The 19,696-nt window shown below is 35.7% G+C and overlaps 1 protein-coding gene across 1 annotated transcript in view; it reads right to left on the reverse strand.

Annotated features, from left to right (window-relative positions):
* The window catches only part of LOC145680398 (phospholipase B1, membrane-associated-like), a 78,740-nt gene that overhangs the window by 41,060 nt on the left and 17,984 nt on the right, over positions 1 to 19,696 (reverse strand). Inside the window, exon 4 of the mRNA XM_081750859.1 lies at positions 8,686 to 8,912. Within this exon, the coding sequence (XP_081606985.1) occupies positions 8,686 to 8,912 (227 nt within the window). The remainder of the gene's footprint in view (positions 1 to 8,685; positions 8,913 to 19,696) is intronic.

Raw genomic sequence — 19,696 nt, forward strand, 5'->3', positions numbered from 1 at the left:
CTTAAACATACGCATAACATCAGCCACTTATGGCTTACATTCCTACAACACAATTATTCATTATTTATATTCATAGTAACGCCTTTCTTTTGTTACTACGATTTTCTAACACCTTGTCCGATTGTTCACAATCAATATCTTCTCCGATACCATAACAATATAGTTAGGGTATCGGAGAAGATATTGATTGTGAACTGAATGTATCATTTTCAGAAAACAAACCAAAACTCTTACCAGAAACATCTATTCGTACTCTCTTCTTCCCTTATTTAATTTTTTCATCTTCTCTCATGCTCCTGAGAAGATCCATAAGGGAACGGTTTACAGTCTGAGATGACTTTTGCTGTTCTGTTTCTTCTCGTTCATTGTCTTTTTTTGGCAACATCCTCAGTATTTGGTCTCGACAAAGGGGAAAAATTCCATACTTTTCAAATCCAGCCCTGATATTTTCCTCCTTCAGTTTCACACTTTTTTTTTTTCAGAAGACTTGGAAATTTGTTCTTAGAGATGGTTGATACATTCCTATCGGGTCCTTTTTTCTGCTCCTCAAGAATTTTCCACTCCTTGAGAAATTTCAAGAATTTCCCAAGAAGTGTTTCTATTCACCCCACTAATTAAAAATCATAACAATAACCCAGTAAAGTTAAATTTTGATTAAAAATAATTTACAAAAGGAAAACTTTTACTATGAACGTCAGTAAATGAAACAACAAACTACAAAATAGGCATATGTTCAAATGCAACAAATATGAAAATGTCATACTTACTAAGAAAGTTTAAGGAGCGCTAAAATACCGTGTAAGATTTCAGTAACACATTAATGCTACTGCCGTCTACCTCAGTGTTCCCAACTCAGTAAAACATTTTGTCTCTGCCCTGGACACTTTAGCCGTATAAGACTATGTTAAGAAATTTCAGTTTTCTTGATTAATTTATCGTCCAGATAAATCCAAAACTAATCTGGGAGTTTTGTTTCTATTCACCCCCATGTTTCTATTCACCCCATTTGACGGTATACAAGAAACAAATAAACATAAAACAAAACAAAAGACCATTGATTTACACAACAATCACATTTCGTTTCCTTTCTTGAATTGAAGTTTCAACTTATTTCTCGTCTTATCTACTATCCATTACAAACTACGTCTCTGGTATTACCTGAATACAAAGTTGGAGTACTTTCGTTCTGGGATGATTCATGTCAGTAAATGAGTTTTTGAAGGACAGGTATAGGAAATATGAAATTAATAATTACATGGCAAGTCTTCAAAATTCAGAAAGATATCTGGATGCTTATCCAAACACTATTCATGAACAGACAAATCGCAACTCTTAAAAAATGTAATAAATTTAGAAAACATGAGCCATGGAAACAATTGCAAAGTGCCAGTTGGAATCTTAAAACAGGAGTGTTTCCAATTTGAAAGATCGAATAATGGACGTTTCGTGCACATTAGAAGAGTCATAAATTCATACTGGTTAACTATAGAACAAAAATAAGCATACCATTGGCTTTGGGGAAAATTTACTATTAAAATTGGGTGCCACATGCTATGGTTTTCATTTTTCAAAACTTCACTTTAATTCAAAATGGCGGATTTCAAGATGGCTGCCGTCAATGATAACCTTATCGTATCACTTCCCTCTAGGCATAATATGTATTACCGAAACCTTTATCCATTTATTATCATTAATACGCGGGTTAGAAGCGGAGGTAAGGGCCTTACGCACATCGTAAGTATAAACAATTAATATGCCTGTAACTTTTCAGCAAATGGGCGCATCTTAAAACTAACTTCACTATTGTCTTTCTGATTAAATTCTAGCCCGAAATGATGTATCATAATACCGTATTCCTATTTAAAAAACTTGACCTTAATTCAAAATGGCGGATTTCAAGATGGCTGCCGTCAAGGTCATACCTACCATATGACTTCCCTCTAGGCTCTATACGTATCTACATGGTTGTTCTTTCATTAACACTCCGTTTACAAAGGGTAGTAAGGGACTTCTGCAGTAATCTCTATTAACCACATCACAACATTTAAAAAGTATTAAAAAATAGAAAACATGCACCATGGCAAAAATTTCTGTCATCACAAGTAATGAATACATGTCCTCTATCAGCAATAAAAATTTCATTGAAATCGGAGCCGGACAATTGGAAAATGAAATGAAATTTTGAGTTTTACATCCCACGGTTTTGCCGGTTAGGCTAAAGGAGACGGTGATAATGAGTAATGAATGAAATGGTGGAATGAAGAAAGTGGGAGGAAACGGAAGAGCCCCGAGAAAACCCACGCACACGGTGTTTGTCCACCACAAAGTTCACTTGGCGGGAGCAGGGTTTGAACCCGAGACCCCAAGCACCAGAGGTAAACGCTCTACACCAGCTGTTTTTCTTCTTTTTTTTAAATAAACAACTGTTTTAAACCGAAAAAAAATAAAAGGTACGAAAAATGCGAATCGTGTGAACTTCATGGTGATGTTTCCATACATCAAACCATCTGCATTAGTTTTATTTCCTTTTCACCTTTTAATCAAGGTGTCCCATGTTCAATTCTCCGTCGAACCACAACCCTTCTTTCATGCGTAAACAAAGTAGCGGTTCGGATGTCACTTTAAGCGAAAGTCTTCTCCTTGATAACCTCGGTATTACGTAAGGATGTTAAGCCTGAACATACGAAACGAAACTAAATTGTATATTTCTGCATGCCTGAATGCCTGTTGTTTTATAAAGAAGCCAAGGTTGCTTAAATATACTGATATAAATTGACAAAATTTACCGATTGCCTACGTAGTAGGGATGGTACCGAGACCGAGACTAGTCTCGGTCTCGTCTCGGTATCGTCTCGAATTATCGAGACGAGACCGAGACGGCCTTTTATATACCGAGACGAGACCGAGACCGAGACTGCCTTTTATCTACCGAGACGAGACCGAGACCGAGACGGGGCTCTATAAATCGAGACGAGACCGAGACGAGACTTAGGTCAGTCTCGAAAGTCTCGGTCTCGTCTCGAATATTGATATAGACAACTATTAAGATTGAACTTTACTCAAAATTTCTTTCGTTGCTGTATTAGGTAATATGGGAACGGTTGACTAATGTTCAGTGGCGTATTTAGGGGATGGCTATCAGACTGAAGCCCCTCCCGAAATAGATTTGTGATCATTTTTTCGCATTGCAAGTACAACACAAATATTTCTTACTCGTTATTAAGCCTCTCCCGAAACAAAATCCACTGCTGATGTGTATAGTCATCTCTGTCTGTCTCTCCCTCTCTCAACCTATATATATATATATATATATATATATATATATATATATATATATATATATATATATATATATATATATATATATATATATAGCGGATCCAGGATATGATCGAGGGAGGGGCTAAACCATAGTTTGACATTTTATCCAGTGTAAACAAAGAAGTAGGATTGAAGTCCATTTTATACAGTGTATAGCTGAGCGTCAAGGGGAGGTATAACCCCTTTAACACTCCCCTTGCATCTTCGCCTGTATATCATATCTAATATAAGTAAAAGGAAGAGTTTGTTTGTCTGTGTGTCTGCGTGCCTGTCTTTCTGATTGCCTGTGTGCGGCCTGGGGACCAGACGAGAGTCCAAGAGTTACGAAATTTGGGTGACAAGTATCATGTCCCAGGCCTCAGATCAAGAAAAAGCCTCACCCCATTCAGCTGCGGGCCGGAGTTCACAGGAGGGATACCGAGACATGTAAAAATAATACAAAATGACCGATATTAGTGTCAAATACATAGTTTTCGCGGTTGCTGAGATAGTGATACTCCCACAGACCTTGACTTCCAAATACTGGTCCCATGCGAAAAATGGGTATTTCATCTAGTTATATATAATAGTCATATATATTAAAAATGCTGAATTTTTTTAACATGCTGTGTGAAATATGGAAGGGGAAATTCTAGATACTCTGCCATACCACTAAATAAACAAGCAATGTTACCAACGCAATATAAAGTTGTAATTTCTCAAATTGCACTACGTTTGATATTACATAATTCTGTTCAGTTAATTTAGTTTAGTGCGTGGGTTTTCTCGGGGTTCTCCCGTTTCCTCCCACTTTATTCATTCCACCATTTCATTCAACTCTCATCATCACAGTCTCCTTTAGCCTAACCGGCATAACCGTGGGACGTAAAACTGAAAATTTTCATTTCATTTTTTAATTGAGTTTAATGCCTCTTTCAGCAGCGAGGTTATATGAGACTGAACCTACTGATTAACGTTGAATCTAAACCACACGAGCTCCCGCCGGGAATCTAACCCGGGTCTCTCACGCCATAGGCTACCTGCTTAGCCACGAAAGAGCTATATTTCTAATTTAGATATTAAATTAAACCACAAAAACACATATATTATTCAGTGTAACAAAGGACAATACATATCACTAACATCTACATTTTGGAGATCTCTAATAACTCAAATAGCAGGAACATTATAACATTAGTGTTCAGTAGTTTTAATTACAACAAGTCGCAGTTACATAATTTTATGCAGTGTTGCGAACTTAAATATATTGCTAAATATTATTATCAATATAGTGCAAATAACGTAGCTAAAGTGCAAAATATTTTAAAATTACTCGTAATTTGTTTTATGGTGCAAGAATATTTTCCAAACACGATGTTTTTCATAGTCTTTGGGCTACTTATAATGTTAATGTCAAAGTTATCGTTCCAGCAATACATGTAAAAGCAAATTGTAACTGAAATTAAACGTAACTGACAACTTTTCAGTAGCACTAGTTATTCTCCCTAAGCCTTAGGCCTGCTGTATTTTTTAGATTAAAACACTGCTTTATTAAAATTTTAAATACACCCTAACTGCATTTCATTTGTTATAGTTTGACCACCGACCACCTCAAACTCGATCCATACCATATAGCTATATGCAATTATTCAAAGACTTACAGTTAGTAATACACATTGTGTTGACTTTTGGTTTGTTTTATTTTAGTTTAACGTCTCACGATTATGCTATGGCGGCCAAAGGAGACGTGGAGTTACTGATCATAGTGGAATCCGAAAAACTTCGGTCGTTGAACATTACCGCCACCGGGAATCGAACTCGGGACCATGCGAACCAAAATCAAGCGTACTAGGCATTACAGCAAATGGGGGTTCTTACAGTGTGTTGATTTAAATAATTGAGTCAGTGTTGCCAAATCAGAAGATCAAAAAGTAGCGTGTCTGTGCTTCAAAAGTAGAGGATATGAACTATTTGTAGCCCAAATATATAGAAATGAATTATTTGGCAACTAATGACTGATACTAATGAAATAATGTTTAAAATAGACCGGAAAATGTGATGCACATATTGCAAGACGAAATTATGATCGATAGACGAAAACAATTTTAGATTGTATACCACGTGACAAAAACAGCCTAGGAAATGTCCGCATACAAGAAATTGTGACAAAATCAGGAACCACTGGGGAGTAACCTGGAAAAGAATTACCCAAGATAGATAGTTGTAGAGAAAACTTGGGAAGACTTCATCCAGCAGTGGATTGATAATGCTTGATTATGATGATGGTGATGATTTTATATCGAGACCTCAGAGGCAAACTAAACCAAGTCATAATTTCGTAATTTTACAGGAGAAGCGAAAAACCGGTTCCTTAACTAAGATCTATAATACTGTTTTTCAAACTATACTAAGTAGTTACAAAGTAGTAAGTTGGCTTTAGACTTACATTATTACACCACTAGAAAAAACATAGTCTATTAAAAAAAAGTATTCTAACTCAATTTGACCAAAAAGTAACTTAACATAGTCTACCACTAATGTTCATATATACTGTATAAATTTACTAGGTAAGGTAGGGTAAAATTGGATCCAAAATTTTAACGAAAGTCATACAGAGAAAAAAAATATTTTTGACTATTTAATACTTCATGTTGCTGCAAACTACGAAAATGAATACAAAAGAAAACTAGAAAGTTAAGAATCACTTGTTTTGGCGAGAGAGAGAAAATACATACAGCTAGCTCGAATTACCTATATACTTATATAATATGTATGTTCATATTTCGCAAGTAATTTTCAATCAATATAAAATTTCAAAGTAATGAACGCACGATTGTTTTTTTCGAATAAAGATCACATGCACCGCCAAGAGCTCAGGAATAAGCTTAATCTATGTTACGGCAGTGGATGTACGTATGCGTATGTAATGCATTACAACTTTAGGAACTTGTATAAGAAACAGAATGTACTTAAATTTAGACGCGAACTATGCGAAACAACTGACTTCGAATTTAACTTGTTTCGTGATGCAACCCGAGGCCACACATAGCAAAGATGAGTGCCGTAGCTCCCACCACAAAGTTCAGGAATTTCGTGTTATAAGGTATCAATTAAACACGTATATGTGAAACGGTAATAAAGCATTTGATCATTTTTAAACAAAATAATATATTGTAGTAAAAATTTACCCTATTTGTTCAGATAATGAACGTTATATTATGTTTTTAAAATGACAGTCAAAACAGAATGAATTGGATAATAAATGAGAAATTGTAAAATTTCAATTTCGGTACGATTAAATACATTCATGCTGCTATGTGTTCCGTTATTCGTTAGAATGTATTGAACAATTCTTACTCTAAGGAAGGAAATAAACTACTGTATAGTACTGAAGTTAATTTAATAGAGTTTAATTGTATAAGCAGTACTGAGGCCATATGAGAAAGTCTTTTGCTGAAAGTGAAATATGGGTTACTATTAGAATTTTATCCCAGATATAGTATACCCACTGATGATTGAAACTGGAACACACGCATGGAAGGCATAAGCGCTAGCAAGTTAGCTCTGAAGAAGTACACCATACTATAATTCTAAGTCTAGAATAAGGCCAAAAATAAGAAGCAGAAACGATAGACTTTACAATAATAATACTTTTACAATTTTAATTTCACCTATTTATTACGAGACTTTCGAGACGAGACCGAGACGAGACCGAGATTTGGCCCTCGAGACCGAGACCGAGATCGAGACAAGCATTTGTTGACCGAGACGAGACCGAGACCGAGACGGCGATTTTTGATTCGAGACAAGACCGAGACCGAGACAGCTATTTTTAAACCGAGACGAGACCGAGACTGTACAAAGTCTCGTCTCGTCTCGTCTCGATACCATCCCTACTACGTAGCTTCCAACATTAGCTTGGATTGTACTTTCAATGATATGTACGCACTAAATTTGTAATTTAATACCTCAGTTTTAGCGTACTGATTATGATACGTTGACCTTTAAATTTTACATGCAAAGCAATAACAGGATTTTTTCCGTTATTGTTTTACATTTAGAGTAATGACGGGATTTTCCCGGTGGCTAGGGCGGGAGTTTCTCAATTTAAGAAATTTACTGACCGAACTTCTTTAAGCTTATGTGACCTCTTCCAGCATAACCCCGTTGTTGCATAATAACACCAAGGCGAAACAAACTTATTTCTGTCAATATGTAATATAAATACATAAAGCAAAATATCTAAACCCAAAAAAACCTGGTTTAAACCAAAAAAGCCTAGTTTAAACTCCCCCCAAAAAACGGATTTTTGGCATTTTCAAAAACAACCATGGCTCTTGCCAACCCTGCTTACTTTTGTATGTAGGCGGTTAAAAAAAAATCTTATTATATACATTGGATAATCCTTTGGAATTCATAATGTAAATATGTTGAGAAGTAAAACTGTTTGAAATATCTTTTCGAAGTTCATGGTTTATTTTCGAGATTTTACATTATTATCGGCATCAACCACTAATTAAATGACTTTTTGTGTTGTAGAGAAGCGAAACAAAATCTGGTTTATCAATTTAAAGCAGAATTTTCAAAAAAGCCCAAAATTTCCCAAGCAAAAAAGCGAAGCAGAAAAAACCGAGCTTTTTTTCAAAAAAGCCGTTTTTTTTCGAGCCCTTGCATCTCTACTTGAAACTACATAAAATTTAGCTCCATTTGGCTCGTTCTGGCTCGACTCGACTCGAAACTCGACCTGAATTCGAGTCGAGTTGGAGGAAATTTTTCGAGCCGAGTTCTCGAGTCGAGCTTAAATATCTCTGTTTCAAGTCAAGACGAGTTTCAAAGAAAACTCGCTCGAAGTCGCTCGTGGCCATCCCTACAGCCTTCTTATTCGATAGAAAAGGCGGTTTTCAGACAGGTGTTGAATAGAGCACTGAAGCTTCAACCAACACTCTGGCAACACTGACCTGACAAGTGAAGATCAATGCAGTGTGAATTTTGCAGCGGAGTAGCGGATCGAGATTTGGGGGGGGGGGAGGGGGCCTTCATCAAGCAGTTAATTGAAAACGGTTGAATACGATGATGATATATTTATTCATTGCTTGGATCCCCCAATATTTTCTTCAAGTCGGCGCCTATGGGCAGTGCTATTTGTTGTATTATGTATTTCCAATTTGTTTACATTATGAAGTGATCCATTTATATCAAACTACTGTAGACTAAACCTGGTATGGACACTTAATACCACTAAGTCCATTTGCTTCTGTTATTTTCTCAACTCGAGAGTTTAAAACAATGTAAGTTTTTTTTTCTTTTTTAATTCTTTCATAATTGCTTCTATTATTTAGAGAGAAATATTTTTGTTCTGCCATATATAAAAGTAAATAAACATACCTTCCAATCATTGTAGAAGTCAATTTTGGGATTACGCTTTATTCGGTAAACAAGAATTTTAGCTTCTAGTAATGCATCTCTGTCTACCATTGTAGATTTAGATATATTCAATTCATCAGTATTTCCTAAGGTTGCCTTGGTCCTCTTAGCGTATCCTACCAGCCGAGGATTATACACCTTCAGAATATTTGGAAGGGTTAGATACTCTCTCCAAGTTTTTCCTCCTCCTAAAATATATACACATTATGTAACATATGTACCACTAGTATAGTTTTTAATGATAACACATAATTCACTATTAAAGTTTCATATATTGACAGTTTCATTAATTATAGTCACGAGTAATTTTAACGGTCATTAATGAAACCAACGAGATACGGGTATGAACAGTGTGTAAAAGAAAACTTTAAATAATATTGATAGGTAACACATAACATTTTATTAAGATAGCTGCCAGTTTTATCTACTCATAGGGAGCACTCATTTCTGGTCCGGAGAGGCCCTTGGCTTGATCTTGGACATATGCGTATTGTATATGTTGGGTAATATCGTGTTCTTGGGTCTCCTCGGGTTCTCCTGTTTCCATCTACAATCTCATTCTACCAATTCTTTCATAAGCGTTCAGTTTCATTTCTCACTGTTCTCCCTTAGTAGATTGGGTAAAATGTGAGACGTAAAAGTTAAGGTGGATCACTAGGTGTTTTCGGTGCTATGCTAAACGTTGCTTGAATAGTGCGGCGTTGCCAGGTAGTGTCGAGTGTTTACTGGTGTCAGATAATAAAGGAAGTAATCATGGAATTCTGCTTGGATACTTACTGGAGAAATTAGTTTTCGACCCTTACCGCAATTCACAGCTAAGTTCCGCTTCTCGAACTGCAACGCTAGAATCCAGGAATTAAACGTACAAATTTAGCAACAACGCATTATGGCGTTCTGCGCAAGTTTCTTCTCAAAATCTATTTCCTTAAATGTAAATTAATATTTAAATAAAATATGAAACGTAACATAAAAAACGGTCAAACAATATATCCATTTTGTAATAAGATCGTTACTTTAAAATACTTTACACATACAAATAAACATTTCCTAAAATTAGCACTTCTAGTAAGATCTAATAGCAAGTGCCATCTTGTGTGCTCATTGTAAAACGAATCAAATATTTTCTTTTATTTGTTACCTTTTTCGATATTAGAGGACACAACCAAATGCATCAGTGTCTTGTGTTGTAGCTGAAACATAACTTTATCTTATAGTACAATATTTATAATAAATAACGTTTCATTGAGCAATAGTTAAGGAAATGAGCTAAAATATGTACTGACTTCCGGTTGGTGATCCACCTTAAAGATCTAGTATTTCCAGTTTTATCGACTTCTTAAAAGAATAATGTAATGGGATAATTCATTTAGCTTAGAGAGTCTGTTAAAATTTTATAGATTTTGTTAAGCGATTGTAAATGTAGCTAAACGATTGTATTGTATACTGTGAAATCGGTGGATAGTATAAATAAAAGCAAGCGTTTCAAAGAAACAAAAGTGCGCTTGCGTAATCCTTAAAAAAGATGTATGGAAAAGAAGAATTGAGCACATTTAGTATTAAAATCCGTAGATACCTGCTTCAAGCGGCTTTCTGCTGCTTCTGCAATCGTTGAAAATCCGTCAAGAGCAGATTTTCTGGACTACGTACTGTCCGTACACAATTACCTAATGTTTATTATCAAAATACATAACCATGGATTTCTGTATCCCGCAACGAATGATACACATGATTCCTGTGTACTTGCAGCTGCACAAATTGGTCCTGGCTAAGCAACAAACATGTATTATCTGTCAGGAAAGTAAATGTACACCTGTTTTTCGAGTCTGGCATTCCTGCTCTCCATCCGTGGAGAGTATGAGAATTAAATCAATCAAATGTTTACTGAGGGGCAAAAAGAAAAGTTTAATCTGAATAAGACATTGCAGAGGGACACAAGCTGTGAATACCAATAGTGCATAGTTAAAATAAAGTACGACACCGAAAGAGAAAGCCACAAACAGCTATTAAACTTAGAAAAAAGAGTAAAAATTGTTGAAGTGGGAACATAAAACAAAAACACAACAAATACACCGAAAACTAAACGTTCACCATGCCATGATCTTAGTGTAGTGGTTAAGGTGCTGGCTTACAAATCCAAAGGTCGCCAGTTCGAATCTTCGATGAGTACATTTTTAATTTTTTTTTTGTTTATAATACATGCAGCTCATGAGAGATGGTAAAAGAGGTCGTATTTAGTCTTTCGTAGCAATTATTATTGGTAAAGTTTAGTACTGATAATACTTTTTGTCTTTGCGTATTGCTTTTATTCTTTTCTTCATTTCAAAAGAGAAGAATATCCGAACAAATGCCACCAAAATTCTTCATATTTTGAATGTAAACGCTATTTGCAATTAGTAAAGAATAAAAATTGAACGTTCCGATGTAGCTGCAAAAAGTAAAAAGAAAAACATGGAAGTAGACCATACTCATGGTTATTAAAAATACAATTTCTACATACCTTACACCTCCCGACCACGTTTCTACGTTAGCAAGTAAGAGGTTTGTGTTTAGGTTAGGTTGGTCAATACGTTTTGCAAAGGGGCCCGGTTTAGCTCTGACGCATCACAGGTGCGAGAAGGGAGCAAAACACTTTTACTCTCTCCCTCTGTGTGTCTGTTCATCTATCTATCTGTATATATATAACACTATTTGTGAATGCCATAACCACCCTAATTTTCAGCGGATTGAGATGAAACTTGGCACAAACATTGATTGTTGAAATATCTTCAGTTCGTTAACCAGAATAATCAGACGAAAATGTTCAAAATGGCGGCCCTTTAAACTCTTAAAAACTTCCAAGGGAACCAAATTTCGCCCATAAATGGGTATTCAAAAAGTTTGAATAACTTTTCCTCTTTTCCTGAAATATTTGTGTGCAGAGACTTATTGAAATATTGGACCCGATTAATCGCATAAAGAATGTTCTCGCCCTATTCGCTACGGTCAGGCTGTTTTTTTTTTTTTTTTTTTTTTTTTTTTTTTTTTTTTTTTGCAGGAGGGGGTTATTTTCGTATCGGAACAAGATGATTGTTAGTGATGATATGAAATTACACATTGAAAGTGAAGTAACTTGTGAAACGTGTTATTTGAAAGAATAATATAATAAATGTGCTTTCCTCTAACACAGAGAACTGTAAATCATGTAATTCGAGTTCGGGAGCCTGAATGGCGAGGAGTGTTACTTGATTTGCTTTTTAGTAACACATTGCATTGCAAATAAAGGTAGGCAACATTAGTGGTAAGTAAAGCAATAATAATAATAATAATAATAATAATAATAATAATAATAATAATAATAATAATAATAATAATAATAATAATAATAATAGGTGTTGTTTGTGGCAAGGCAATATCTTCCTCAATTCTTCTTCAAACGTAATAATTGTAACGCCATATCTCTCTTACAAACAAAATATTAGCAATTTATATCGAGAGAACGGGAAACTGTTGAGTGATGGGAGCAACGTTGGACAGTATGCACTCATAGTACTCAGAAAAATAAGCGATTTCAATGAAAAATGAACGAAGGGTCATTGCCGTGGGTAGTCATGGAGCCAAGCAGAGGCCTCTTTAGGCAAAATGTCGATAACTTATATCGAGAGAACAGGAGGTGATAGTGAGATGGGACCAACGTTGGACACCGTGGACCTATAAGGCGCATCGAAAAAGTTAGGGGGGAGCGGGCACCAGCAAGCCTTACTTATTTCCACATAATAATATAAAATTATATTGTCGAAATACACACACGAGTTAGCTAGTAATATTTCATATTATTATTATTATTATTATTATTATTATTATTATTATTATTATTATTATTATTATTATTATTATTATTATTATTATTATTATTGTTGTTGTTGTTATCGACAGCGACTTTTCATTACGTGTGCATGTTTGACAGGAAGCCAAAGAGAAGATCCATCATTCGTAGAAAGAATAAGAATAGCCAGTTACTTTAATTGTGAACGACGGCGAAAAATACGAAAAGAGTGAACTTAGCGAAAAGAAACAATACTTTCTTTCAATTGGATAAAAGATCAAGCCGAGATAGATTCGAACTCACATGGACGGTGCGAACAGCCTGTTCATTGTCCACTTTTTTTTTTTTTTAAACTGACTCACCGAACGTGTTTCAGTAACTTACTTATTGCTAATTTTACTTGCTTCACTCGTTTAACTTGCTTTTTCTAATAACTTATAACGACAGGGACACGAACACAGAAACATCGAAGACAGTTAAAAATCATAGATGCTCTCCCGCCGGGAAACCATACACCAAAGGCGCACGTGCTAGCCACTAGACCAGCGGGCAGGGCACTGCTGACTCTCTGTGTCGTTAGGGATTACGACCACTGTATTGCAAGCTATCACTTCTGTGAGTTGTATACTATGATCACATGTTTCTTCTTTGCTGGAAGAGTTAAACCTACATTCTATGTAATACATGAGGTATTTAGACCTACATCATCTTCATATAATGTAATAAAAGTGTCATGCTGGGAATAAGAAAAAGAACATTCCTTGGACAAAAGGGAAACTATTGGCATCAGAAATACTTATCTACCAGGCATGCGCAGTAGTATATTTCAGAATAGTTACTGTTTAGTTCAGTAAACGAAGAGAGGGGTATAAAAAAGCAAATATGTCGAGTCAACGAGATCGACGAGAGTTGACAGAGGCGAAAGCAGATGTGTAGTAATACAACAACTTCGTTAAATTGATAATTGGTTCTTTATTCTGTAGTAGATCGTATCACAACTTTACGGGAGAGCAGAGAAAGACTTACTAACGCTGTCATATATTAAGCTTTAGTAACACGATCATATAGACACAAATGAATGTAACTGTGAGTACTACAACTTGGATTTAACGAAAGCCGTTTAGATATTCAGTGTTTTGCAGGGTTGTATAAGACACAAAAAGATAAGACACAATACAATTCTTCATACCTCAGCTTCCAGTAACTAGATACATGCAATTTCTGGATAGATACTGAAACTGCTGTCGGATTTTAATACATGACGTATTGCAGGATACAAAATGCTTTGCATTACTTGTTTGTTTGTAGACAGCTACTAGCTTAGTGTTCTGAAAGGTTGTGTATAAACTAGAGATAGCCAATTCCGGAATTATTACTTTCCGGACTCCCAAAGGTAAAACCGGACAAATTCCGGAATTCGGAAAATTCCGATTTTGGAATAATTCCGGAATTCGGAAAATTCCGATTTTGGAATAATTCCGGAATTCGGAAAAATCCGGAATTTAGAAATTTCTGATTTCGTTAACATTCCGGAATTCGGAACAATCCGGATTTTTTCGAAATCCGGAGTTTTTCTCAATTCCGGAATTTTCTAAATTCCGGATTCTTCCCGAGTTCCGGAATTCTTCTGAATTATGGAGTTTAACTGAATTCCATAATTTTCCGAAATCCGGAAAGTGAAAGTTCCGCTTCCAAAAAATGAATTTATTTTGGTTAATATGAATCGTGGTGGAAATGTCTTTGACCAGGTAATGGCGACTCCTTTGAAAGAAATAGAGAGTATGAGAATTCAATCTGTCATATTTGTAGTTTCGTGTGGAGAAAATATAAACTTGTGAACCAACGGTTTAAGGAAAACTCAAGTTATTAATGTAAACTTTTCGGACATCATAAAAGAAATACGAAAGACATTTTGAATCGAAAAAATATAACAAGTTTGCAAGCGGAGACAAGGAAACCTAACGTAACCAGACTAAAGACGAATCGTTTACCGCGTAGCGATCAAGGTCAAGCTGTTTTCCAGGGCGAGTTTCGCGTTGAGTCGAGTTTGATAATGGCTCGCTCGCTCATTCAGCTCGTTTTAACTCTTTTTTAAATAATGGCCTGATTAGACTGGAAAGCGAAAGCCATGAGAAATGTAAGCACTAATGTGGAATACTTTTTAGTGCTGCTCACGACAGGGGTGCGTCTCGTCTCGTAATTTTAGTGCATCTCGTGGGGCAATATTTGTGTATCTCGTCTCGTCTAGATAACGAGAAGACAAGGGTTTTTTTATTATTACGAGACAGCCTCAAATGTCGTAATCACCAATATAAGTATATACTGTTGTTCTTAAAATCAAGGCTGAGACCTGCACTGTCGAATTTTTGAGCCCAAGCAGAAGACCAACTCGGGTAGCTATATCAACCGGCTCGGCTCGTATCAACTGAGCGAACAGCTCGAGTCGGCTCGGTTGGGATGAGCAGATGACCCGAGCCGGCTCAGTTGGAACGAGCCATCGACTCAGCTCAATTGAGCCGATGGCTCGAGCTTTCTCGGTTGAGATGGGTCCCCTACTCGGCTCATGTGAACCGGTTCAAGCCAGCTAAGTTGAAATTAGTCCATCGGCACGTTTCGATTCAGCTCAACTAAGCTGATAGCTCAAATCGGCTCGGTTGGGTGAGCTGTTGGCTCGGCTCACTTCTTGGTTCGGTTTGATAGTGAATGAGCTGTAAGCCGAGCCGCTCGAGCCGTTGAGAAGCCTAAACCCCGTCCCAGCTATTTTGAACATGTTTGGCTGCAGCCTATAACTTTTAACAATTTTTGGCTCGAGCCCGAAAACTTGCCCCTTCGGAACTCAAACCCAGAATGTGACCGATGTCCTTCCCTCCTGAAGACTTCTCGACGACCGAGATCGACAGTCAATTAGCTTTTACTATTCAGATACAAACCGTATATCTTTTAAAGATTATACACGGTGTTGATATAATAATAATAATAATAATAATAATAATAATAATAATAATAATAATAATAATAATAATAATAATAATAATAATAATAATAATAATAATAATAAAAGTTTTAAACTTGCCGTTGAAATTTGGCAAAACTTACTTAAAAGTAGAGATTTCGGGGAAAGGGTTCCGTACCGTCAAGACAGTGGCGTAGGGAAGGGGGGACCGGAGGGGCCATCCCCCCAAAAGAGGTCCGATAATGTACTTTGGTACTTTGATGTTTGTAATTTTTTATATATTTTTATGTTTATATATTTTTTGTTTGTAATTTTTCTATATGTGCCTATAACAGCACTTGTCCCCCCCCCCAAATACACATCCTGGCTACGCTACTGCTTCAAGACACACCTCTGCAACTACCAACATTTTAAACCAACGTTCCATTGAAGTTTCATGTAGAAAGTATTCTACTGTATGTTTTAAGGAAAATAACTATAATAAATATAACTGAATATCACGCAACAGTAAGGCATATAATAAACTAATTTTTAGGATATGCAGAGGTAAATATAAAAGCTTTGCTACAAAATACCTACACAGAGCATAATTTAATGAGCTCTGAAATATAATGTAAAGAAATAGCCTATGAGATTCAGTCTACAGAGCAATCGTTACTTAAAGAATGGACATACACTATTTCGAGAATCGAGACAAGAAGGGAAATGTTTACGATACTTTTCGTCTCGTCTCGATTCTCATCTTCAAAGAGAGACGAAAATTTTAGTTAGCCTTGACCCGTCTCGAATGTAAAATGTTAATTCTCATGTTACTCTATTTGTTTTAGAAACGAGATGAGAAACTTCTCTTCTCGTGACCAACATTAAACCAAACCGAAATATTCTTTCCAAATGTCACGCTTCTGCTTGTAATGGTATGACCTGAGCGATAATTAGCTCCTAGTTTTTAATCTTCTACGAGATAATAATAATAATAATAATAATAATTATTCCTGAAGATTTGATAGTTCAAATATTGAAACATCCGAGTATTCAAATATCTGAATATAATGAAACATATGTTATCGCTGATCAATCGCAATCAAAAATCCTAAAGTAAAAAAAGTAAAAAAAGTAAAAAAAAAAAAAAAAAAATACAATCTGCATTCCCACAAGCACCTTGACCACTCAACCGCGATCGCTTCGCGGTAAAAGATTCCTTTTTAGTCTGCTTACGTAAGGTTTCTTTGTCTCCGCTTGCAAACTTGTATGTTATATTTCTTCGATTCAAAATGTCTTTCGTATTTCCTTTATGAAGTCGGCAAAGTTTACATTAATAACTTGAGTTGTTCTTAAACCGCTGGTTCACAAGTTTGTTTTTTCTCCACGCGAAACTACAAATATGACAGATTGAAATCTCATACACCCCATTTCTTTCAAAGAACTCGCCATTACCTGGTCAAAGACTTATTTCCGCCACGATTAATATTAACCAAAATAAATTCATTTTTTGGAAGCGGAACTTTCACGTTCCGGATTTCGGAAAATTATGAAATTCAGTTAAACTCCATAATTCAGAATAATTTCGGAACTCGGAAAGAATCCGGAATTTAGAAAATTCCGGAATTGAGAAAAACTCCGGATTTCGAAAAAAATCGGACTTTTCCGAATTTCGGAACGTTAAACAAATCAGAAATTTCTAAATTCTGGATTTTTCCGAATTCCGGAATTTGTCCGGTTTTACTTTCGGGAGTCCGAAAAGTAATAATTCCGGATAGTGATAGCTTGCAATACAGTGTTCGTAATCCCTAACGACACAGAGAGTGAGCAGTGCCCTGCCCGCTGGTCTAGTGGCTAGCACGTGCGCCTTTGGTGTATGATGTCCCGGGTTCGATTCCCGGCGGAAGAGCATCTATGATTTTTAACTGTCCTCGATGTTTCTGTGTTCGTGTCCCTGTCGTTATAAGTTATTAGAAAAAGCAAGTTAAACGAGTGAAGCAAGTAAAATTAGCAATAAGGAAGTTACTGAAACACGTTCGGTGAGTCAGTTAAAAAAAAGTGGACAATGAACTGGCAGTTCGCGCCGTCCACGCGAGTTCGAATCTATCTCGGCTTGATTTTTTATCCATTTGAGAGAAAGTATTATTTCTTTTTGCTAAGGTTGTCACACTCTTCGTATTTTTCGCCGTCGTTCACAATTAAAGTAACTGGCTATTCTTATTCTTTCTACGAATGATGGATCTTCTCTTTGGCTTCATGTCAAACATGCACACGTAATGAAAAGACGCTGTCGATAATAATAATAATAATAATAATAATAATAATAATAATAATAATAATAATAATAATAATAATAATAATAATAATAATAATAATATGAAATATTACTAGCTAACTCGTGTGTGTATTTCGACAATATAATTTTACATTATTATGTGGAAATAAGTAAGGCTTGCTGGTGCCCGCCCCAGCCTAATTTTTTCGATGCGCCTTATGGGTCCACGGTGTCCAACGTTGGTCCCATCTCACTATCACCTCCTGTTCTCTCGATATAAGTTATCGACATTTTGCCTAAAGAGGCCTCTGCTTGGCTCCATGACTACCCACGGCAATGACTCTTCGTTCATTTTTCATTGAAATCGCTTATTTTTCTGAGTACTATGAGTGCATACTGTCCAACGTTGCTCCCATCACTCAACAGTTTCCCGTTCTCTCGATATAAATTGCTAATATTTTGTTTGTAAGAGAGATATGGCGTTACAATTATTACGTTTGAAGAAGAATTGAGGAAGATATTGCCTTGCCACAAACAACACCTATTATTATTATTATTATTATTATTATTATTATTATTATTATTATTATTATTATTATTATTATTATCATTGCTTTACTTACCACTAATGTTGCCTACCTTTATTTGCAATGCAATGTGTTACTAAAAAGCAAATCAAATAACACTCCTCGCCATTCAGGCTCCCGAACTCGAATTACATGATTTACAGTTCTCTGTGTTAGAGGAAAGCACATTTATTATATTATTCTTTCAAATAACACGTTTCACAAGTTACTTCACTTTCAATGTGTAATTTCATATCATCACTAACAATCATCTTGTTCCGATACGAAAATAACCCCCTCCTGCAAAAAAAAAAAAAAAAAAAAAAAAAAAAAAAAAAAAAAAAAAAAACAGCCTGACCGTAGCGAAAAGGGCGTGAACATTCTTTATGCGATTAATCGGGTCCAATATTTCAATAAGTCTCTGCACACAAATATTTCAGTAAAAGAGGGAAAGTTATTCAAACTTTCTGAATACCCATTTATGGGCGAAATTTGGTTCCCTTCGAAGTTTTTAAGAGTTTAAAGGACCGTCATTTTGAACATTTTCTTCTGATTATTCTGGTTAACGAACTGAAGATATTTCAACAATCAATGTTTGTGCCAAGTTTCATCTCAATCCGCTGAAAATTAGGGTGGTTATGGCATTCACAAATAGTGTTATATATATACAGATAGATAGATAAACAGACACACAGAGGGAGAGAGTAAAAGTGTTTTGCTCCCTTCTCGCACCTGTGGTGCGTCAGAGCTAAACCGGGCCCCTTTGCAAAACGTATTGACCAACCTAACCTAAACACAAACCTCTTACTTGCTAACGTAGAAACGTGGTCGGGAGGTGTAAGGCATGTAGAAATTGTATTTTTAATAACCATGAGTATGGTCTACTTCCATGTTTTTCTTTTTACTTTTTGCAGCTACATCGGAACGTTCAATTTTTATTCTTTACTAATTGCAAATGGCGTTTACATTCAAAATATGAGGAATTTTGGTGACATTTGTTAGGATATTTTTCTCTATTGAAATGAAGAAAAGAATAAAAGCAATACGCAAAGACAAAAAGTATTATCAGTACTAAACCTTACCAATAATAATTGCTACGAAAGACTAAATACGACCTCTTTTACCATCTCTCATGAGCTGCATGTATTATAAACAAAAAAATTTTTAAAATGTCTTTACCGAAGATTCGAACTGGCGTCCTTTTGATTTGTAAGCCAGCACCTTAACCACTACACCAAGATCATGGCATGATGAACGTTTAGTTTTCGGCGTATTTTTTGTATCTGTGTTTTATGTTCCCACTTCAACAATTTTTACTCTTTTTTTCTAAGTTTAACAGCTGTTTGTGGCTTTCTCTTTCGGTGTCGTACTTTATTTTAACTATGCACTATTGGTAT

This window comes from Thermobia domestica, chromosome 1, assembly GCF_964235325.1.
Source record: "Thermobia domestica chromosome 1, izTheDome1.hap1.1, whole genome shotgun sequence".
NCBI classification, from domain to species: Eukaryota; Metazoa; Arthropoda; class Insecta; order Zygentoma; family Lepismatidae; genus Thermobia; species Thermobia domestica.